General features: G+C 47.2%; 2 protein-coding genes and 1 long non-coding RNA gene across 11 annotated transcripts; 2 read left to right on the top strand and 1 right to left on the bottom strand.

The window, feature by feature from the left end:
- Positions 1-143: 143 nt before the first annotated feature.
- On the top strand, positions 144-20,958 carry LOC118373201 (SRSF protein kinase 1-like). Of its 4 annotated transcripts, none has more exons than XM_035759287.2 (16): positions 144-208; positions 565-637; positions 1,334-1,388; positions 4,744-4,880; positions 5,419-5,527; positions 5,736-5,823; positions 5,998-6,192; positions 6,902-7,067; positions 7,194-7,219; positions 7,366-7,600; positions 7,899-8,423; positions 8,692-8,792; positions 9,050-9,157; positions 9,743-9,812; positions 18,299-18,391; positions 18,687-20,958. In XM_035759287.2, the coding sequence occupies exons 2-16, from the start codon at positions 625-627 to the stop codon at positions 18,872-18,874; spliced, it is 2,109 nt and encodes a 702-aa protein (XP_035615180.1). In that variant the 5' UTR covers positions 144-208; positions 565-624; the 3' UTR covers positions 18,875-20,958. The 4 variants fall into 4 exon arrangements, 3 of the variants coding, with proteins under 3 accessions (XP_035615180.1, XP_035615179.1, XP_035615181.1); XR_008082438.1 differs by lacking the exon at positions 144-208 and having other exon boundaries at positions 506-637; positions 18,687-19,593; positions 20,327-20,958; XM_035759286.2 differs by lacking the exon at positions 144-208 and having other exon boundaries at positions 506-637.
- On the bottom strand, positions 9,821-13,003 carry LOC127912422 (uncharacterized). Of its 6 annotated transcripts, XM_052481587.1 has the most exons (6): positions 12,524-13,003; positions 11,486-12,097; positions 11,188-11,391; positions 10,949-11,050; positions 10,170-10,212; positions 9,821-10,023 (listed from the first exon to the last, which is right to left on the bottom strand). In XM_052481587.1, the coding sequence occupies exons 1-6, from the start codon at positions 12,663-12,665 to the stop codon at positions 9,948-9,950; spliced, it is 1,179 nt and encodes a 392-aa protein (XP_052337547.1). In that variant the 5' UTR covers positions 12,666-13,003; the 3' UTR covers positions 9,821-9,947. The 6 variants fall into 6 exon arrangements, with proteins under 6 accessions (XP_052337547.1, XP_052337546.1, XP_052337551.1 ...); XM_052481586.1 differs by lacking the exon at positions 10,170-10,212 and having other exon boundaries at positions 9,821-10,074; XM_052481591.1 differs by lacking the exon at positions 10,949-11,050 and having other exon boundaries at positions 11,290-11,391.
- Positions 17,283-18,290, top strand: LOC127912423 (uncharacterized). The gene is made up of 3 exons (XR_008082440.1): positions 17,283-17,497; positions 17,647-17,732; positions 17,797-18,290. It is a non-coding gene; the product is annotated as an uncharacterized LOC127912423 (long non-coding RNA).
- Positions 20,959-23,044: the final 2,086 nt, after the last annotated feature.

Here is a 23,044-nt window from a genome sequence, read left to right as displayed (position 1 = left end):
TCATGGTCATTGGCCACAGAAATGAAGTCAAATCACGTTATATGTACAGTAGCTTTGATTGGACTGATCATGTCAACATCGTACTTTCATTTAGCTAGCAGTCATCATCGTGACTCAAGTCTACTAGCAAATCCTTTTTAATCCTTGTCATATGAAGATAAATAATAAAGAGAAAATATAGATATAACTAGTAGTTACTGGCGGAGAGGTTTGGAATTCTTTGTTATTTGTCTATTAACCAATTTATCACGCCAATGTCACCATGTAAAGCTGAAACTCCTACCCATGTAAACCTGCTGATTTAGAAGGCCCTGTGTAGATTGTATTTTCAACCAGCTGTATCAGCAAATAGCACTGAACTTTTTCAAGCTTTTACAGTATTATAGTTTTATCAGCTGCTGTAGAATTATACATAAAACCAAGGAAAAACGTATTTTGACTGCACTGGGCCTTAATATAAAAAATTAAAAAGTTGGATAAAATAATTTTTTAAAAGTCAGTTATTGACGTTGCAATGTTGAAACGCGGGCTTTTAATCTGAAGGTTTCCTCATTGCCATACCAGAGTGACGTCATCGTTTGTGCTGCTGGCAGAACGAACGTCTCTGAAACTACCAGATCCAACATGGAGAGAAAAGGTAATCTTCATAAAGACACAAAATACAAACGTTTAATCAGTTGTGTGTTAACATATAATTTACAAATGTCAATGGATGTCGTTTTTAAAAAAAAAGTGACAGTTCATTATATCGACAATCTTTATGTACGAAGTGTTTTGTGGAACTGCATCTCTTGCTAAGCTGAACGCATTGGCTCAGCTAGCTACCTTTTTTTACTAACTAATTAACACCGTCAACCTGACCCTACAATCATGTCTAACTGCTTCTATTTCATGTGCTTTTCATGGAAAAAAAAGTAATTGAGTAAACGTGGAGGGAATAATGCAATATTTATACGACAGATCTTCAGTGAGCGTTGGTGCCAAACATCTCAGTGGCTCTTCCTGTTTTTAAAAAGAGGACGTTGCTGAATATTTTCAATCACTATCTTCACTTATGTAAATACGAACCAGAATTGAATTTCATTCTGGTTTCTGCGACAATGGCTAACAAATGTTTGCTAACGTTAGCTAGCTAATCATTTATTTGATAATACCTCAGCCAGCTTTCAAATGTCTTTGGCTAACTAACGTTAGCTAGCTAGCACATAACGTTCAACCCAGATGAAGAAACATATAGCTCCTAAAATACGGGTTCACCAGAAATGGGATAGTTAAGTTAGCTAGACATTGAATAAATGTGTTGTTTTTAAAAAATAAAATTTTGCATTTACAGTTCTAGCACTTCAAGCAAGGAAGAAGAGGGCGAAAGCAAAGAAGTCGAGCAAGAAGTGAGTAATTGTGTAGTGTACTGTTAGCATGTCTCGCTACATTTGACACAGGACATTTTAGTTTGACCCATAAGCATTGAATCACGTTTCCATTGGGTCCTGAAAAAGGACCGACTGTGGTCCGGCATGTCGACGAGAGACACAATTTACTACCAGACTTCACTTGCGGCAGATGTCGTGATGTCGTGTATTTTTAGTTTTTAATAAATTGTCAGTTGCCTGTCAAACTCGAAGTACATCCGTGTTCTACCACATATCATAAACACCAGCTAATTCTTTATTTAGGAATGAAACTATATGAGATGTTGTATGAAAAATGCAATGAATGTTTTTTGTTGTTGTTGTTGTTGTTGTTGTTGTGTGAAGTTTCGTGAAAAGACTTTAGATGGCACCTGTCCCTCGTTTCCATAGCAGCAGTTAATTGGTTGGCTTTGAGTGTGTCTGGTTTTATTCTCTGTAGTCAGAAGGAATGCAGCATATCTAGGAATGTAATGAGCTAATAACGTCAATATTTACATGGTGACACAAACTTGCCATCACATCAGTGTATGGTATCGTGTGAGTGTGACCACGACACGTCTAAGGTAGATATGGACATCTGAATGCATAGAGCAGGGCTACTCCTGGGGCGACAAAGCACTTCTGGGTTTTGTTTCCATCGGATTGTTAATTTGCACACAGTTAAATGGTGTCCTAGGCCTACACTAAATCAGTCCCTAAGTAGGAAGCGAGATTGAAAGCTGGCAGAAGTGTAACTGGCCTCGGGGGCCTGATTTTGAGTAGCACCTACACAAAGTTTAGTACAAATGTAGGTGACACTTGGGCCTGCCCTGAACAAAAATATACCTAAAAAAAAAAATCCTATAACACCCATTTTCAATATTCTGAATGATGTTGAGTATTTTAGTTAATGTTCCTGTGGAACAGATTGAGATCTTTGTGGTTTACCCAACAGCCAAGCCAACCCACACTATGCCAGCAGACATCCTTTCTGTAGGCCCGATATTATGTAATGCCTAGCTGTTGTGCTGCTATTTAGAGCAGCAGGAGAACGATGAAGTCCTCAGCACGGGCCAGCTGAAGCATAACGTTATGGATAAGGGAAAACGCCCTGCCCTTGAAGTTGTTATTCGTTTGTCAGTTCCTCCTTTTGCTGACCTAAACAATGCTAAATCATTCATAAATCACGTTTTTAACATTACATAAGCAAAATGACTCCAGTGAATGTTGTCCTTCAAAACGATGGATTCGTACATATCATATGTGTGAACGTTGTTTTATAGAGGATTATGCAATGGGTGGGTCTAATCCTGAATGCTGATTGGTTAAAACCGCATTCCAGCTGGTGTCTAGTCCACAAATTACAACAGGCATTACAACGCCATAAATTTAGCCGATCTGACTGCGCAATCCACTGTCTCATCAGCCCAGCCAGGCAATTTATAAACTTGATCTCTAGATTAAAAATCATCTAAACTAACATTTTACTTTTCAACAGCAGAGATTTGTATAAACCTTGCTGTCTGTCTGGCATTTGCAACATTGTTTCAATATTCAAATTCGATCGCCGGTTGTCCCACAGTAATAATCTTGTTGGGATGAGACATTTAGGTAGGCAGCTTTTGTCAGCCAGCCATCAATCGGCATCATTTTTATGGATATATTCAAAGAACTATCAATGGAAAACAGGTCAAATTAAATCAAGTGTAGCTAGTTTGCTTTCCCGCTTCAGTTTGAAGTGATTGTGTTAGCTGTGTTGTTGACTAGCTCCTCTGAACAACAGTGTCTTGACTAGAGAGCACGTTTTCTATGCCAGGCTAGCTCATTGTTACGGATGTATCAAAATAAATGTCACTAGAAAACAGCTTATGCAAATGCACTGCTTTGCTGTTATTCTGGCTGCACTTTTTGATGTGACTAAGTTAGCCATAGTTGGCTATCTAGCAATGCAAGGGATAAGGTCGTTGCCAGCCAGTATGGCAATGGAATATTTAGAACAAACGACTGGGTCGCATCGCGTCTCTGGCAACCAAACCGATAGAACGAACGACCAGCCGGCTTGGGTAACGATTTGTGTTGGAACTTTATATTGTGGAAGGATGAATTGGTATGAATATATTTATCAAAATGTTTTTAATGAAAATATGTAAATATTTGTTTAAATATTTGCATATGTAAGTCATAATGCCCTCAAAGCCGGTGTTTGGGGGATATATCAGCATCCCCCTCACATCTGATTGGTTTGAAGGGCATTCTAGAGTGTGCATTATTTCCCTTTATAAACTGGGTGGTTAGATCCCTGAATGCTGATTGGCTGACAGCCGTGGTATATCAGACCATATACCAAAGGTATGACAAAACATTTATTTTTGCTGCTCTAATTAAGTTGGTAATCAGTTTATAATCGCAATAAGGCAACTCATGGGTTTGTGGTATATGGCCAATATACCACAGCTAAGGGCTGTGTCCAGGCACTCGGTGATGCGTCTTGCCTAAGAACAGCCCTTAGCCATAGTATATTGACCATATACCACAACCCCTCATGCCTTATTGCTAAAATAACACAGTATATTTCACGGTAGAACTCAATGCCTATAGTTCATTCTTACATGTTTGGGTCTGCTTTTGAAAGCAAAAGCCGAATTGAAAACATCATTGGCGTTGTTGAATTACATTTTCATAATGGCAAGCTATAGGACTGATGGTTTGGTTAGCTAAACTAGCAAGTATGTTGGTTTGGTTACCAAGGCAACTACGGTAGCTGTATCTAGTTAAACGTTCTAGCTACTTCAGTGGATGTTGAACACATTTCTAGACGCAAATGTGTTAAAGTTATAGCCATGGTATAAAAGGCATAATCACCTCGGTGCTCTATGCGTTCTCTAGAAAATAATGCAACTCAGTGGAATATTGTTCATTATTTTCCATAGAACGCCTAGCCCCCCCCTACACACACACACATTGATTATCCCTTACAGTTAGTGGGCTGTCACTCTACTGTGAGATGTCGTGAATGGAAAGGGTGACAGTCCTGTATTAAATGCCATGCAAGTATCACTCGTTTCTTGTAAAAATGTCACGTTTTCTCTGGAAAGATGGTTATAGAATGTCGATCTGATACTGCGCTGTTATACAACAACATATCATCCATTAGTAATATACATTAGTAGGTCTTCCAGAAATACCGGAATGTTTTGTCATGTACTATTTTCTGTGACTGAAAATATATTATTGAAACGAGTTCCACTAGTGATTTTTAAGGAAAGCGGGAAAAGTTGAACACTGAACAGTACAGGCTGTGCCAAGTGCTCAGGAAGAAGGTCTCTAACCATTGTTATGCGTGTCCTCCATCCAGACAGACAGCCCACCCCAGGGGTGCAGCACCCCAGCAGCAGCCCCAGCCAGAGGCCTCTCCCCAGGAACCAGATGAGCCTGAGGAGATCTTAGGCTCTGATGATGAGGAGCAGGAGGATCCCAATGACTACTGCAAGGGTGAGGGGATGACTGCTGCGAGGGTGAGGGGATGACTGCTGCGAGGGTGAGGGGATGACTGGTGAGGGGATGACTGCGGCGAGGGTGAGGGGATGACTGGTGAGGGGATGACTGCGCCGAGGGTATGACTGCGGCGAGGGTGAGGGGATGACTGCGGCGAGGGTGAGGGGACGACTGCGGCGAGGGTGAGACAATGATGAAGTGCCCCAGCTAGTCTTTAGGGAGTTCCTGCGGTGTCTGCTTTCTTTCTGAGTTCTGGCTGTGTGGATAGAACTGACCAGAACGTTCTTTCCTAATATGTGAAACTTGCCACTGGTTTCAAGCAGAGCCAAGAGTTTAAAGTTGGAAAAGTCAACCAACTAATTTTATGACTTTTTAAAAGTATAATGTTATTTCATTATTAGGCCTCTCTAGTTATAATACATTAACTTGGGAGTCAACAATAGTCTACATGCTTATTTAGGTTATTTTTGACTTTAGGGCTGAGCCAATGACTCGTTTGAATGATGTTCTGTATCTCCCTCTGCTGCGTGACTAGGTGGCTACCACCATGTAAAGATAGGAGACCTGTTCAATGGGAGGTACCATGTGATCAGGAAGCTGGGCTGGGGACACTTCTCCACTGTGTGGCTGGCTTGGGACATTCAGTAAGATCACTTCTCATATCATTGTCTGTGAAGGCCTGAGACTGCATCACACTAGATTCTGATCAACACATCTTCACAATACCAGAAGCAGTATTTGTTAAATCAACTTTTTTGTTGTTGTTGCTGAAATAATCCTATATTGCATCGAATCAAACATACATTGTCTTCTGTGTCAGCCTGACTTACTGACTGACTGTTTGTTTTGTAGGGTGAAGAGGTTTGTGGCTATGAAAGTGGTGAAGAGTGCAGAGCATTACACAGAGACGGCTGTAGATGAGATCAAACTGCTCAGATCTGTGAGTATTAACTTGGTCAATCATACTCACCAGCATGACGTCAGCCTGATATTTTCATCTGTAAAAATGCTACATTTTCTTCCTTGTCCCTTTGTTCACCGTTTCCTTTCAGACATTTTGTTCTGATAAAAAAATATATATATTTCCTGTTTTGTTTTTTTGTGTGTTTCGTAGGTGAGAAACACAGACCCTGACGATCCCAAGAGGGAGATGGTGGTTCAGCTACTGGATGACTTCAAGATCTCCGGTGTCAACGGGACTCATGTGTGCATGGTGTTCGAGGTGCTGGGGCACCACCTACTGAAGTGGATCATCAAGTCCAACTACCAGGGCCTTCCTCTGCCCTGCGTCAAGACCATCATACGACAGGTAATACCACAGGACGTAGTCCTCCATACCGTGGCTATCCAAACCTAATCCTAGACCTTGTTACGGATCAGGATTGGGGTCAGTTCCATATCAATTCAGCAAGTGAACGAAGATTCCTTATTTCCTCCGTTGAAAAGCAATGAATTGAAATTGAATTGGCACCAACCCCGCTACTGATCCTTCACCTCATTGACCGTGTAAAGATTCATTTAAAAAACGATTCAGTCCTATTTTTTTTTTATTTTTATGTCTTATCTACTTAAACTATCACATGACCTCTGTCTGAAGGGAAATTGATTTCCAGACTTCCTTGACCAATGACCAAGAGGGATGGCAATATGGGACTACTAGGGTGAGGGGATGACTGCGGCGAGGGTGCTTCTACACCTGCATTGCTTGCTGTTTGAGGTTTTAGGCTGGGTTTCTGTACAGCACTTTGAGATATCAGCTGATGTACGAAGGGCTTTATAAATACATTTGATTTGATATTACTGAGTGGTGCAGCAGTCTGAGGCTCTAGAGGCGTCAATACAGCCCGCCCTGGTTCGATCCCGGGCTGTATCACAACCCGGCCGTAATCAGGAGTCCCATAGTGTGGCGGTGTCTGGGTTAGGGGAGGGTTGGGCCGGGCTAGGACGTCATTCTAAATAAGAATTTGTTCTTAACTGACTTGCCTAGTTAAATAAAATAATTGGGGCCCATATTGCAGGTTCTCCAGGGGTTGGACTACCTTCACACCAAGTGTGAGATCATCCACACTGACATCAAGCCAGAGAACATCTTGTTGACGGTGAATGAGCCATACGTGAGGAGGCTGGCAGCAGAGGCTACAGAGTGGCAGAAAGCAGGGGCTCCCCCTCCCTCAGGGTCCGCAGGTAAGGGTTAAGTCCATGCACCGCACAGACGCCGACAGAAAGACAACAGCACTCGCGCAAAAGTTCCCCAAAATATGGTGCTTCGGTGTACAGAAGTATGTTGATTTGACTCTGTTCTATTTTCAGTCAGCACAGCTCCAGCTCCAAAAGCAGTAAGTCTCCCCTTTTCACTCATTGCCTTTTTCTTACAATTTCAGCCATTCAGTGTTACTGTGCTACTGCAACCAAAACCAGTAGCTATTGTATTCAGTAAACCCTGTTGACGTCAGTCCTGTCTGTCCTGCTTCCGCCTCTCCAGACGACCAAAATGTCCAAGAACAAGAAGAAGAAATTAAAGAAGAAGCAGAAGCGTCAGGCGGAGCTGTTGGAGAAGTGCATTCTGGATCTGGAGGAGATGGAGAAGGCTCCGGAGAGGGAGGAGGAGGAGGAGGATGATGAAGAGGAGGATCCGGAGTCTCCCAAGCAGCAGCGGCCATATCGTGCTCCTCTCGGACAAGTCTCCTTGCAGGAAGTAGCCAGCCAAGACACAGCAGGTGACTTTCTGTAATTCAATTCAATACTACTTTGTCACTCAAGGGGACGTTAGTATTTTTCAATCATGGGCCTGGAGATCCACACTGGGCTGTACAGGCCTTTTGCTCAGCAGTGATGCATCAACTAATCTACTAATTATCAAGCCCTTGATTAGTTGAACCAGCTGAGCTGGGACACAAGCCTGCACACCCAGTTGGGTCTCCCAGATTAGGATTAAGAACACAGAATTAGACTAATTAGAAGGGAACTACTAGTCCAGCCTCCACTAGATCTAGTGTTATTTTCTCATTTACCCAGGATGCATTGCGGGTGCGGAGGTGACGTGGTTAGGACCAGAAGGGATAATAACAGACGCAGAAGTGAACTGTAACGGCCTTCATCCTGAGGCAGACGACAATGAAACGGAGGAGAGGAAGGCACAGTGGAGAGAGCAAGACCAACACAACGGTAACGTAGACCAAACAGGGGATTGTCCTCTTCTTCAGGAGTCTCCACCACCTCAACCCGTGTATAACGGCCTGGTGTCCCCGGATACCCCAGAGAGTGAGGAGGGGAGTGGAGCACTGACCAGGAAGGAGGCTGAAATAAAGACTAAAGCATCCGAGACTGAGACGAAAAGCTTTGGCGGCCTGGAGGAGCTATCGTCAGAGGAGCAGAAGAATCAGGGCAGGAGTCAAGTGGAAGTCACAGAGGAGGCGCAGGGCAGGAGTCGTGGAGAGGAGGCCACAGAGGAGGCGCAGGGCAGGAGTCGTGGAGAGGAGGCGCTGGAGAACGTCCAGTATGGAGGAGAACAGGAGAGTCTGAAGGATGGTGAGAAGACGGGTATCAAAAATCACATATCTGTATATTTAAACGGGCAGATTTTTTATTATTATGCTAATTAGATTTTGGTGTGGGCGTCGACTATAGTACAGTACGTTGTTCTATTCCTTCTTTATTTGACGGTCAGATCAGTGTTGTAATGGCAGGTTACTGAGTTTCTCTGTCTCTCTCTGTCTCTCTGTCTCTCTGTCTCTCTGTCTCTGTCTCTCTCTGTCTCTCTCTCTCTCTCTCTCTCTATCTCTATCTCTATCTCTATCTCTATATACAGCCAAATTAGCAGCGGGGAACCTCCTGGTGAACCCTCTGGAGCCACTCAACGCAGACAGACTGAAGGTCAAGATAGCAGACCTGGGCAACGCCTGCTGGCTGGTGAGATGACCTAAGGGATTTCCTGCTTAAGTCTTTTGCCCGTCATTCATGTCGCCTACCTGCTTGCTTTGCCAATGGAATAACCCCCCCCAAAAAAAAAAAAAAAATCTGAACTCCACCCCAGCTGCCGCTCTATACAGGCTCAATCAAATGTGGAAGTAATTTTTAAAAATGTTTTAAACACTGCTTGAGCCCAGTTCTGCAACAGCACTCTCATTGACCTGGCTCCCCCTTGCCCCTTTCTCTCTACTCCGCAGCACAAGCACTTTACGGAAGACATCCAGACGAGACAGTACCGTTCTCTAGAGGTGCTCATAGGGTCTGGCTACAACACACCAGCTGACATATGGAGTACAGCCTGCATGGTAAGACTGGACAACAACACACTTTACATTCAAATAAAACAACATTTTTAAAACCAGTAAATAAACAGAAAGTAGAAGACATTCATTTAGTCATTTCCTTGCTGTAATTGGATGCAGTCTTGGATGGATTGCGACGCTACGACGGACTAGAATTCCCTTTTTACTAGCCATGTGAATTTCCCCACTTGGGATAATTAAGCAATAAGCCGTGAGGGGGTGTGGTATATGGCCAATATACCACGGCTAATGGCTGTTCTTACGTACGACGCAACGCGGAGTGCCTGGATACATTGGCCATATACCACAAACCGCTGAGGAGCCTTACTGCTGTTATAAACTGGTTCCCAATGTAATTAGAGCAGTAAAAATACATATTTTGTCATACCTGTGCTCTACGGTCTGATATACCACGGCTGTCAGCCAGTCAGATAATTGACTCTGATGGAAGAAAGAGGGACATCTGTACAAGAAGGAGATCCTATTTAGAATGGCTTTCCAAGATCTTCCTCCCTACACGTACACTGTCTGCTTCCTGCCATTAGGCTGTCTGTGTTTTGTTGTTGTTTATTGTGTCCTTCTCTGCAGGCGTTTGAGCTGGCCACTGGGGACTACTTGTTTGAGCCTCATTCCGGGGAAGATTACTCCAGGGACGAAGGTAGTTATGCAGCCGAATATTAATCTGCTTGATTTGAATAGATGTTTAGTAGTCTAATTTTAGAAGGTTGCCTCTGTGCTAATCTTACATACCCGATTCTAATAATTAGCTGGCTTATCAGCTGAATCTGGTTATTTACAACTGGGGTTGGAGTGTAAACCTACAGGAGGGTATCTCTCCAGGAACAGGGTTGAAGAGCCCTGGTGTGAACCTACAGGAGGGTAGCTCTCCAGGAACAGGGTTGAAGAGCCCTGGTGTAAACCTACAGGAGGGTAGCTCTCCAGGGACAGGGTTGGAGTGTAAAACCTACAGGAGGGTAGCTCTCCAGGGACAGGGTTGAAGAGCCCTGGTGTAAACCTACAGGAGGGTAGCTCTCCAGGGACAGGGTTGGAGTGTAAACCTACAGGAGGGTAGCTCTCCAGGGACAGGGTTGAAGAGCTCTGGTGTAAACCTACAGGAGGGTAGCTCTCCAGGAACAGGGTTGAAGAGCCCTGGTGTAAACCTACAGGAGGGTATCTCTCCAGGAACAGGGTTGAAGAGCCCTGGTTTAAACCTACAGGAGGGTATCTCTCCAGGACAGGGTTGAAGAGCCCTGGTGTAAACCTACAGGAGGGTAGCTCTCCAGGGACAGGGTTGAAGAGCACGGGTGTAAACCTACAGAAGGGTAGCTCTCCAGGGACAGGGTTGAAGAGTGTAAACCTACAGGAGGGTAGCTCTCCAGGAACAGGGTTGAAGAACCCTGGTGTAAACCAACAGGAGGGTAGCTCCAGGGACAGGGTTGAAAAGCCCTGGTGTAAACCTACAGGAGGGTAGCTCTCCAGGGACAGGGTTGAAGAGCACTGGTGTAAACCTACAGGAGGGTAGCTCTCCTGGGACAGGGTTGAAGAGCACTGGTGTAAACCTATAGGAGGGTAGCTCTCCAGGAACAGGGTTGAAGAGCCCTGGTGTGAACCTACAGGAGGGTAGCTCTCCAGGGACAGGGTTGAGACCCTTGGTGTGAACCTACAGGAGGGTAGCTCTCCAGGGACAGGGTTGGAGTGTGAACCTACAGGAGGGTAGCTCTCCAGGGACAGGGTTGGAGTGTGAACCTACAGGAGGGTATCTCTCCAGGGACAGGGTTGAGACCCTGGATGAACCTACAGGAGGGTAGCTCTCCAGGAACAGGGTTGAAGAGCCCTGGTGTAAACCTACAGGAGGGTAGCTCTCCAGGAACAGGGTTGAAGAGCCCTGGTGTGAACCTACAGGAGGGTAGCTCTCCAGGGACAGGGTTGGAGTGTAAACCTACAGGAGGGTAGCTCTCCAGGAACAGGGTTGAAGAGCCCTGGTGTAAACCTACAGGAGGGTAGCTCTCCAGGGACAGGGTTGGAGTGTAAACCTACAGGAGGGTAGCTCTCCAGGAACAGGGTTGAAGAGCCCTGGTGTAAACCTACAGGAGGGTAGCTCTCCAGGAACAGGGTTGAAGAGCCCTGGTGTGAACCTACAGGAGGGTAGCTCTCCAGGAACAGGGTTGAAGAGCCCTGGTGTAAACCTACAGGAGGGTAGCTCTCCAGGAACAGGGTTGAAGAGCCCTGGTGTGAACCTACAGGAGGGTAGCTCTCCAGGGACAGGGTTGAAGAGCCCTGGTGTGAACCTACAGGAGGGTAGCTCTCCAGGGACAGGGTTGGAGTGTAAACCTACAGGAGGGTAGCTCTCCAGGAACAGGGTTGAAGAGCCCTGGTGTAAACCTACAGGAGGGTAGCTCTCCAGGAACAGGGTTGAAGAGCCCTGGTGTGAACCTACAGGAGGGTGGCTCTCCAGGGACAGGGTTGGAGAGCCCTGGTGTAAACCTACAGGAGGGTGGCTCTCCAGGGACAGGGTTGAAGAGCCCTGGTGTGAACCTACAGGAGGGTAGCTCTCCAGGAACAGGGTTGAAGAGCCCTGGTGTGAACCTACAGGAGGGTAGCTCTCCAGGAACAGGGTTGAAGAGCCCTGGTGTGAACCTACAGGAGGGTAGCTCTCCAGGAACAGGGTTGAAGAGCCCTGGTGTAAACCTACAGGAGGGTAGCTCTCCAGGAACAGGGTTGAAGAGCCCTGGTGTAAACCTACAGGAGGGTAGCTCTCCAGGAACAGGGTTGAAGAGCCCTGGTGTGAACCTACAGGAGGGTAGCTCTCCAGGAACAGGGTTGAAGAGCCCTGGTGTAAACCTACAGGAGGGTAGCTCTCCAGGAACAGGGTTGAAGAGCCCTGGTGTAAACCTACAGGAGGGTAGCTCTCCAGGGACAGGGTTGAAGAGCCCTGGTGTAAACCTACAGGAGGGTAGCTCTCCAGGAACAGGGTTGAAGAGCCCTGGTGTGAACCTACAGGAGGGTAGCTCTCCAGGGACAGGGTTGGAGTGTAAACCTACAGGACACAGTTCTCCAGGAACAGAAGAACAGGTAGCCAGCAGGAACAGGGTTGAAGAGCCCTGGTGTGAACCTACAGGAGGGTAGCTCTCCAGGAACAGGGTTGAAGAGCCCTGGTGTAAACCTACAGGAGGGTAGCTCTCCAGGAACAGGGTTGAAGAGCCCTGGTGTAAACCTACAGGAGAGCTCTCCAGGAACAGGGTTGAAGAGCCCTGGTGTAAACCTACAGGAGGGTAGCTCTCAGGAACAGGGACAGGGTTGAAGAGCCCTGGTGTAAACCTACAGGAGGGTAGCTCTCCAGGAACAGGGTTGAAGAGCCCTGGTGTAAACCTACAGGAGGGTAGCTCTCCAGGTACAGGGTTGAAGAGCCCTGGTGTAAACCTACAGGAGGGTAGCTCTCCAGGAACAGGGTTGAAGAGCCCTGGCCGACAGAGAAGAGCTTTTTTGGATTCTTGGCATTAACCGTTTGCATACTGTGAAATGCCTTCCGAAATATTAATAGGTTTTCATTCAATCTCTTCTTGTCACTTTGGGATTTTACTTGGTCCTAAATATTCATAAATGCATTAATGATTTAAAAACCAAGAGTTATACATTATGCAGTGGGTGGTGAGTACAATACTGTGCAATGCATTTCATGGTACAATATTGATTAGTAGTCTAGTTGACAGTAAAGACTACAGTGATTTTTGTCATTGGTTTAATAGCCATCTGGACACATTGTTTTAGCATGTGTCAGCTAGCCTGGGCCTGTTAATTACTGTAGCCAGCTGGACACATTGTTTTAGCATGTCAGCTAGCCTGGGCCTGTTCATTACTGTAGCCAGCTGGTCACATTGTTTTAGCATGTGTCAGCTAGCCTGGGCCTGTTCATTACTGTAGCCATCTGGTCTATCATTGTTTTAGCATGTGTCAGCTAGCCTGGGCCTGTTCATTACTGTAGCCAGCTGGTCACATTGTTTTAGCATGTGTCAGCTAGCCTGGGCCTGTTCATTACTGTAGCCAGCTGGTCACATTGTTTTAGCATGTGTCAGCTAGCCTGGGCCTGTTCATTACTGTAGCCAGCTGGACACATTGTTTTAGCATGTGTCAGCTAGCCTGGGCCTGTTCATTACTGTAGCCAGCTGGTCACATTGTTTTAGCATGTGTCAGCTAGCCTGGGCCTGTTCATTACTGTAGCCATCTGGACACATTGTTTTAGCATGTGTCAGCTAGCCTGGGCCTGTTCATTACTGTAGCCAGCTGGTCACATTGTTTTAGCATGTGTCAGCTAGCCTGGGCCTGTTCATTACTGTAGCCAGCTGGTCACATTGTTTTAGCATGTGTCAGCTAGCCTGGGCCTGTTCATTACTGTAGCCATCTGGACACATTGTTTTAGCATGTGTCAGCTAGCCTGGGCCTGTTCATTACTGTAGCCAGCTGGTCACATTGTTTTAGCATGTGTCAGCTAGCCTGGGCCTGTTCATTACTGTAGCCGGCTGGTCACATTGTTTTAGCATGTGTCAGCTAGCCTGGGCCTGTTCATTACTGTAGCCAGCTGGTCACATTGTTTTAGCATGTGTTTGATAGGAGCGATGAAGTTGTTGACTATAGAACGTTGTGTATGTCAGCTATAGTCAAATCCTAAAGGGACAGTTTCCCAGATTATTTTAAAGCCTTGACTTGGACTGGAAAGTAATGTTCAGATTTTACATTGAAAGTGTTTATTTTGTTGTTGTTTTTTATAGTCCAAAGGAAACCTGCTACCTGTTATTATGAACCTTTCCACCCCTCTTTTACAGATTTTCTGCTATGTAATAACCTGCTATGTTAACCTTTCCACGCCTCTTTTACAGCTTTTCTGCTACGTAATAACCTGCTGTGTGTTTATTGGACATTATTGTTATGAGTAAATCTATGATCATGTGATGTTGAGTACCTACCTGCAATCCTGTGTTTATTTTCCCCCTCGTGACAACTGGAGCTATATTTCTGTCAACACTGCACATCCTCTCCAGTTTCCCACGCCCTCTACTCTTCTGCCTCCTCCTCCCCACGCCCTCTACTCATCTGCCTCCTCCTCCCCACGCCCTCTACTCATCTGCCTCCTCCTCCTCCTCCCCACGCCCTCTACTCTTCTTCCTCCTCCTCCCCACGCCCTCTACTCATCTTCCTCCGCCTCCTCCCCACGCCCTCTACTCATCTGCCTCCTCCCCACGCCCTCTACTCATCTGCCTCCTCCCCACGCCCTCTACTCATCTGCCTCCTCCCCACGCCCTCTACTCATCTGCCTCCTCCTCCCCACGCCCTCTACTCATCTGCCTCCTCCTCCCCACGCCCTCTACTCATCTGCCTCCTCCTCCCCACGCCCTCTACTCATCTGCCTTCTCCTCCTCCCCACGCCCTCTACTCATCTGCCTCCTCCTCCTCCCCACGCCCTCTCCTCATCTGCCTCTCCTCCTCCTCCCCACGCCCTCTACTCATCTGCCTCCTCCTCCTCCCCACGCCCTCTACTCCTCTGCCTCCTCCTCCTCCCCACGCCCTCTACTCATCTGCCTCCTCCTCCTCCCCACGCCCCCTACTCATCTGCCTCCTCCTCCTCCCCACGCCCTCTACTCATCTGCCTCCTCCTCCCCACGCCCTCTACTCATCTGCCTCCTCCTCCTCCCCACGCCCTCTACTCATCTGCCTCCTCCTCCTCCCCACGCCCTCTGCCTCCTCCTCCCCACGCCTCTCTCCTCCTCCTCCCCACGCCCTCTGCCTCCTCCTCCCCACGCCCTCTGCCTCCTCTCCCCACGCCCTCTGCCTCCTCCTCCCCACGCCCTCTGCCTCCTCCTCCCCACGCCCTCTGCCTCCTCCTCCCCACGCCTCTGCCTCCTCCTCCTCCCCACGCCCTCTGCCTCCTCCTCCCCACGCCCTCTGCCTCCTCCTCCCCACGCCCTCTGCCTCCTCCTCCTCCCCACGCCCTCTGCCTCCTCATCACGCCTCTGCCTCCTCCTCCCCACGCCCTCTGCCTCCTCATCCCCACGCCCTCTGCCTCCTCCTCCCCACGCCCTCTACTCATCTGCCGCCTCCTCCTCCTCCCCACGCCCTCTACTCATCTGCCGCCTCCTCCCCACGCCCTCTACTCATCTGCCTCCTCCTCCCCACGCCCCTCTACTCATCTGCCTCCTCCTCCCCACGCCCTCTACTCATCTGCCTCCTCCTCCCCACGCCCTCTACTCATCTGCCTCCTCCCCACGCCCTCTACTCATCTGCCTCCTCCTCCCCACGCCCTCTACTCATCTGCCTCCTCCTCCCCACGCCCTCTACTCATCTGCCTCCTCTCCCCACGCCCTCTACTCATCTGCCTCCTCCTCCCCACGCCCTCTACTCATCTGCCTTCTCCTCCCCACGCCCTCTACTCATCTGCCTTCTCCTCCTCCTCCCCACGCCCTCTACTCATCTGCCTTCTCCTCCTCCTCCCCACGCCCTCTACTCATCTGCCTCCTCCTCCTCCCCACGCCCTCTACTCATCTGCCTCCTCCTCCTCCTCCCCACGCCCTCTACTCATCTAAAATCCTCCTCCTCCTCCCCACGCCCCTCTACTCATCTGCCTCCTCCTCCTCCTCCCCACGCCCTCTACTCATCTGCCTCCTCCTCCTCCTCCCCACGCCCTCTACTCATCTGCCTCCTCCTCCTCCTCCCCACGCCCTCTACTCATCTGCCTCCTCCTCCTCCCCACGCCCTCTACTCATCTGCCTCCTCCTCCTCCCCACGCCCTCTACTCATCTGCCGCCCTCCTCCTCCTGGAACGCCCTCTACTCATCTGCCGCCTCCTCCTCCTCCCCACGCCCTCTACTCATCTGCCGCCTCCTCCCCACGCCCTCTACTCATCTGCCGCCTCCTCCCCACGCCCTCTACTCATCTGCCTCCTCCTCCCCACGCCCTCTACTCATCTGCCTCCTCCTTGACGCCCTCTACTCATCTGCCTCCTCCCTCCCCACGCCCTCTGTCATCTGCCTCCTCCTCCTCCCCACGCCCCTCTACTCATCTGCCGCCTCCTCCTCCTCCCCACGCCCTCTACTCATCTGCCTTCTCCTCCCCACGCCCTCTACTCATCTGCCTCTCCTCCCCACGCCCTCTACTCATCTGCCTTCTCCTCCCCACGCCCTCTACTCATCTGCCTCCTCCTCCTCCCCACGCCCTCTACTCATCTGCCTCCTCCTCCTCCCCACGCCCTCTACTCATCTGCCTTCTCCTCCTCCCCACGCCCTCTACTCATCTGCCTTCTCCTCCTCCTCCCCACGCCCTCTACTCATCTGCCTCCTCCTCCCCACGCCCTCTACTCATCTGCCTCCTCCTCCTCCCCACGCCCTCTACTCATCTGCCGCCTCCTCCTCCTCCCCACGCCCTCTACTCATCTGCCGCCTCCTCCTCCTCCCCACGCCCTCTACTCATCTGCCGCTCCTCCCCACGCCCTCTACTCATCTGCCTCCTCCTCCCCACGCCCTCTACTCATCTGCCTCCTCCTCCCCACGCCCTCTACTCATCTGCCTCCTCCTCCCCACGCCCTCTAGTCATCTGCCTTCTCCTCCTCCTCCCCACGGCCAGTTGTGATACAGCCTGGAATCGAACCAGGGCGCCTCTAGCGCTGAGATGCAGTGCCTTAGACCGCCTCGCCACTCGGGAGCCCCAAAATATGCTGCCGCTTGGCTCTGTTCTGCTTCTTTCTTCCTCTCTGCTTCCTCCTGGCTTTCTCTCTTCCTCCACTTATGTCTCTATCTCTCTTTTATGTGTATATATATTTATATTTATTTTATATATTATTATTTTATATATATATATATATATATATATATTTATATATATTATATATATATATATATATATATTATATATTTATATATTATATTATATATAATATATATATATATATATATTTATATATATTATATATATATATATATATATATTATATATTTATATATTATATTATATATAATATATATATATATATATTTATATATATTATATATATATATATATATTTATATATTATATTATATATATATATTATATTATATATATATTATATATATTTTTATATATATCTATATCTCTCTGATTTATTAAGTTGTTGGGGAGTTCCCCCACCTCTATGCACAGAGTGGGAAATTCTCCCAGGAATGGTTCACCAGAAGCGGTACTGTGTGTCTGTGGCCAGCACTGGGGGGTCTGGGGAGGTAGAGCAGGCAAGGTCCTCTGACAGCAGTACTGTGTGGGGAGGTAGAGCAGGCAAGGTCCTCTGACAGCAGTACTGTGTGGGGAGGTAGAGCAGGCAAGGTCCTCTTGTGTGGGGAGGTAGAGCAGGCAAGGTCCTCTTGTGTGGGGAGGTAGAGCAGGCAAGGTCCTCTTGTGTGGGGAGGTAGAGCAGGCAAGGTCCTCCTACTGAGAGCAGCAGTACGGTACTGTGGGGAGGTAGAGCAGGCAAGGTCCTCTGACAGCAGTACTGTGTGGGGAGGTAGAGCAGGCAAGGTCCTCTGACAGCAGTACTGTGTGGGGAGGTAGAGCAGGCAAGGTCCTCTTGTGTGGGGAGGTAGAGCAGGCAAGGTCCTCTTGTGTGGGGAGGTAGAGCAGGCAAGGTCCTCTGACAGCAGTACTGTGTGGGGAGGTAGAGCAGGCAAGGTCCTCTGACAGCAGTACTGTGTGGGGAGGTAGAGCAGGCAAGGTCCTCTGACAGCGGTACTGTGTGGGGAGGTAGAGCAGGCAAGGTCCTCTGACAGCGGTACTGTGTGGGGAGGTAGAGCAGGCAAGGTCCTCTGACAGCACCAGGAGACCCAACTGCTACATTCCAAATGTCAACACTTGTATACTACGTAGACTCAGAACCACTTTAAATCCAGTCTCTGTCATGTGAAGGTGTTCTCTACTTAGTTTTAGGCAGCGGTCTTTGTACTGTTTGACAGGTAGTTAAAGAGATTGTACACCCCCAAAATAAAAGGCGGGTTCCTCAGTGCTGTCAGACTGACCCCCTGACCCCTTCACCCTCACCCAGGGTGGGCTTGTGACTGACTGGCACACCAAGTCTGACTGTTTGTCTCGTCCTCTTCCCCTGGTCTCTTTCCTCTCGTTGTGTCTGTGCAGACCATATCGCATTGATCATCGAGCTGCTGGGGCAAGTCCCACACAAACTCGTAACAGCTGGGAGATATTCCAAGGATTTCTTCACCAAGAAAGGTAAAGAAAAGTGGTTATGTAAAGGTTTTTAAATTACCTTTCTCTCCTTTGTTGTAAATCTATGCGTGTATTTCATAGTGCCAAAGTTTTTTGGGGTTGGATTTTCTTGTATGCTGTAATTTAAAGGAAAGCTTTTAGTAACAGTCTTGCGTGGTGTGTGTGTGTGTGTGATGGTGGTGAGTCTTGTCGTGTGCTGTGGTGACGTGAAACCCTGTGACTGGCTGACTGCTGTCTCTCTCTCTCTGTCTGATCCTTCTATGTGTCTCTGAGGCTGACTGTCTCTTCTCTTTCCTAGGGGACCTGAAGCACATCACCAAGCTGAAGCCGTGGGGGTTACTAGAGGTGCTGCAGGATAAGTACGAGTGGTCCAAAGAGGAGGCTGATTGTTTCGCTGACTTCCTCCTCCCCATGCTGGAGCTGGTACCAGAGAAGAGGGCCACGGCTGCAGACTGCCTGCGCCACCCCTGGATCGCCCCCCAGTGACGGCCCCCCAGTACTGCAATGCAAAACACCTAGGGCCTGTTCAGTCGGCAAACGTTTTTGAACGTTGCAGCTAATTCGAATGACTGGAGCTGACTTAACTAATTTTTCTACTTGTCATTGAGGCATGTTTGTTCTCCATTAAGGAGTTCTATCCGAACGTTCCATAACGTTTTGCCCTGCTGAATGCGGCCCGGCCTGGTTTGCCCCTGATGAAACCTTCCAACCACTGTAATGTAAAACCCTGGGGCTATGTTCAGGAGTATGTAACCTCCAGTAAGCCCAACTCCGGTCCTCCAGTAAGCCCAACTCCGGTCCTCCAGTAAGCCCAACTCCGGTCCTCCAGTAAGCCCAACTCCGGTCCTCCAGTAAGCCCAACTCCGGTCCTCCAGTAAGCCCAACTCCGGTCCTCCAGTAAGCCCTACAGCAGCCTTTTGTTGTAGACCTGGACAAACACACCTGATACAGCTCATTGAGGACCTGATGAATAGTTTAATCAGGTGTGCTTATCTGAGAATGTGTACTGTTGTGGAGTTAGGAAATACTGTGGGAAATGACTCCAAATGTGAAAGTAGCGTTTCACATCCCTGAATTACATCCCTAGATGTATACTCTCTAGTGGAGGCATCTGGCCACCGGGATGCAAATTAAACCTCTTACAAGAGACTTGTTGCAATAGATCACTTTCCAATTGGATCATCTGAGATGGCTATTTATTTTGGGTTTGTATTCTTACATTTTGTTCTTATTGTCATCAAGGACTCTTTGTCTTTTAAAAAAAATATTTGTTTCTCCTTTTTTCTTTCCTTTTGTACTGATGTTTAAGAAGCCAGTAGACCACACTGACCATAAACCAATCATTTTGATGGTCCATAAGTCTGTGCTCTGTACACTTCTCACCCATGTACACTATATATACAAAGTATGTGGACACCCCTTCAAAATTTGTGGATTTGGCTATTTCAGCCACACCTAATGCTGACAGGTGTATAAAATCGAGCATGCAGCCATGCAATCTCCATAGACAAACATTGGCAGTAGATTGAATGGCCTTACTGAAGAGCAACATGGCACCGTCATAGGATGCCATCTTTCCAAAAAGTCATTTTGTCAAATTTCTGCCCTGCTAGAGCTGCCCTGTCCTGCTAGAACTGCCCCGGTCAGCTGTAAATGCTGTTGTTGTGGAAACGTCTTGGAGCAACAACGGCTCAGCCGCGAAGTGGTAGGCCACACAAACTCACAGAACGGGACCACCGAGTGCTGAAGCACGTTTAAAATCATTTCCTTGGTTGCAACACTCACTACCGAGTTCCAAACTACCTCTGGAAGCAACGTCAACTCCATATTAATGGTTTTGGAATGAGATGTTTGTTGAGTAGGTGTCCACATACTTTTGGGGCTGTAGTGTAAGATAACTTGTGATTCCCACCACCATCTTGCTTTGTTCTACCCCAGCACAAGACCTGGAGCAGAACACGATCAAGGAACTGTAGTCACTAGTGCCCTCCACCACTTGCTTTGTTCTACCCCAGCACAAGACCTGGAGCAGAACACGATCAAGGAACTGTCGTCACTAGTGCCCTCCACTACTTGCTTTGTTCTACCCCAGCACAAGACCTGGAGCAGAACACGATCAAGGAACTGTCGTCACTAGTGCCCTCCACCACTTTTCTTTGTCATATAACTTGATACCACTTGATTTTTCCTCTGATAAAGGCTAAGAGTACTAATGTGTTACATCTTCACCCATAAGGCATTTTGTTTTGTATTAGGAAGTTGCACATGGGGCAAACGAACATGAACAAACGTGTAGGTTGCACTCCACTCTCTTTTGACTGAACGATTTCTAGTTCTCCTTCTCCACAGGAAATTCATTTAGAGGGCTGTCTAGCTGTTCGGATCAGTAAAATCCACACCACCTTGTTTGTACAGAATCTGTTATTGTTCTACCTTGTCATTGATTCATTCTCATCGGATAAGAGACTGGTTTTCTCATGTTTTGTGGGTTTCATTAAGTAATATTATGTTCATAAGAGCCCCCCATCCAAAATGAGACATTTTGAAAAATAAAATTGTCTGTGTGTATATACCTGTACCAAAGAGTTGTTCTGTATGTTACAGCCATGTAGAGTTAACAAATCCTAGGTTGTGTCCGAAATGGCACCCGCTTCCCTTTACGGTGCATTCGGAAAGTACTCAGACCCCTTCACTTTTTCCACATTTTATATTACAGCCTTATTCTAAAATTGGATTCAATTTGACATTTTTTTCCCCTCATCAATCTCCACACAATACCCCATATTGACAAAGCGAAAGTAGGTTTTTAGTTTAATTTAAAATAAATGTGAAAACATTTCTATCACAGTTCAGACCCTTTTCAGTACTTTGTTGAAGCACGTTTGGCAGTGATTACAGCTTTGAGTCCTCTTGGGTATGACGCTACAAGCTTGGCACACCTGTATTTGGGGAGTTTCTTCCCTGCAGATCCTCTCTAGCTCTGTCAGGTTGGATGGGGAGTGTTGCTGCACAGCTATTTTCAAGTCTCGATAGAGATGTTCGATAGGGTTCAAGTCCGGGCTCTGACTGGGCCACTCAAGGACATTCAGAGAGTTGTCCCGAAGCTACTCTTGCGTTGTCTTGGCTGTGTACTTAGGGTTGTTGTCCTTGCATTCTGGCCAAATAGTTCAATCTTGGTTTCATCAGACCAGAGAATCTTGTCTCTCATGGTCTGAGAGTCCTTTAGGTGCCTTTTGGCAAACTCCAAGCAGGCTATCATGTGCCTTTTACTGAGGAGTGGCTTCCATCTGGCCACTTCCATGAAGGCCTGATTGGTGGTGCTGTCGAGATGGCTGTCCTTCTGGAAGATTCTCCCATCTCCACTGAGGAGCTCTGTCAGAGTGACCATAGAGTTCTTGGTCACCTCCATGACCAAGGACCTTGTCCCCTGATTGCTCAGTTTGCCAGGGCGGCCAGCTCTAGGAAGTGTTGGTAGTTCCAAACTTCTTCCATTTTAAGAATGATGGAGGACACTGTGTTCTTGGGGACCTAAAATTCTGCAAACATTTTTTTGGTACCCTTCCCCAGATCTGTGCCTCAACACAATCCTGTCTCGGAACTCTACTGACAATTCCTTCAACCTCATGGCTTGGTTTTTGCTCTGACATCCACTGTTAACTGTGGAATCTTGTATAGACAGGTGTGTGCCTTTCCAAATCATGTCCAATCAATTGATTTTACTACAGGAGGACTCCAATCAAGTTGTAGAAACATCTCAAGGATGATCAATGGAAGCGGGATGCACCTGAGCTCAATTTTGAGTCTAATAGCAAAGGGTCTGAATACTTATGCAAATAAGGCATTTCAGTTTGATTTTTTTAATACATTTGCAAAAAATGTCTAAACCTGTTTTAGCTTCATTATTTTTACGGGGGATTTTGTGTAGATGAGGAAAAACATTTAATATATTTTAGAATAAGGCTGTAACGTAACAAAAATCCATCTGCAGAGAAGAATGGAAGAAACTCCCCAAATACAGGTGTGCCAAGCTTGTAACATCTTACCCAAGAAGACTCAAGGCTGTAGTCTCTGCCAAAGGTACTTCAACCAAGTACTGAGTAAAGGGTCAGAATACTTATGTACATGTGATATCAGTTTAAGACATTTGAAAACATTTCTAAAAACCTGTTTTTGCATTGTCATTATGGGGTATTGTGTTTAGATAGATGGGGGAGGACAATTTAATCAATTTTAGAATAAGGAGGGGGGACAATTTAATCAATTTTAGAATAAGGAGGGGGGGACAATTTAATCCATTTCAGAATAAGGTGCCAGGGGGACAATTTAATCCATTTCAGAATAAGGTGCCAGGGGGGGACAATTTAATCCATTTTAGAATAAGGTGCCAGGAGGGAGGGGGGACGACAATTTAATCCATTTTAGAATAAGGTGCCAGGGGGGACAATTTAATCCATTTCAGAATAAGGTGCCAGGAGGGGGGGACAATTTAATCCATTTTAGAATAAGGTGCCAGGAGGGAGGGGGGACGGGACAATTTAATCCATTTTAGAATAAGGTGCCAGGAGGGAGGGGGGACAATTTAATCCATTTTAGAATAAGGTGCCAGGAGGGAGGGGGGGGGGACAATTTAATCCATTTTAGAATAAGGTGCCAGGA

The sequence above is a fragment of the Oncorhynchus keta genome, chromosome 27, assembly GCF_023373465.1.
Source record: "Oncorhynchus keta strain PuntledgeMale-10-30-2019 chromosome 27, Oket_V2, whole genome shotgun sequence".
Classification (NCBI taxonomy): domain Eukaryota; kingdom Metazoa; phylum Chordata; class Actinopteri; order Salmoniformes; family Salmonidae; genus Oncorhynchus; species Oncorhynchus keta.
Note: the sequence above shows the minus strand (reverse complement) of the source record. Positions and strands in the feature narration are given on the sequence as shown.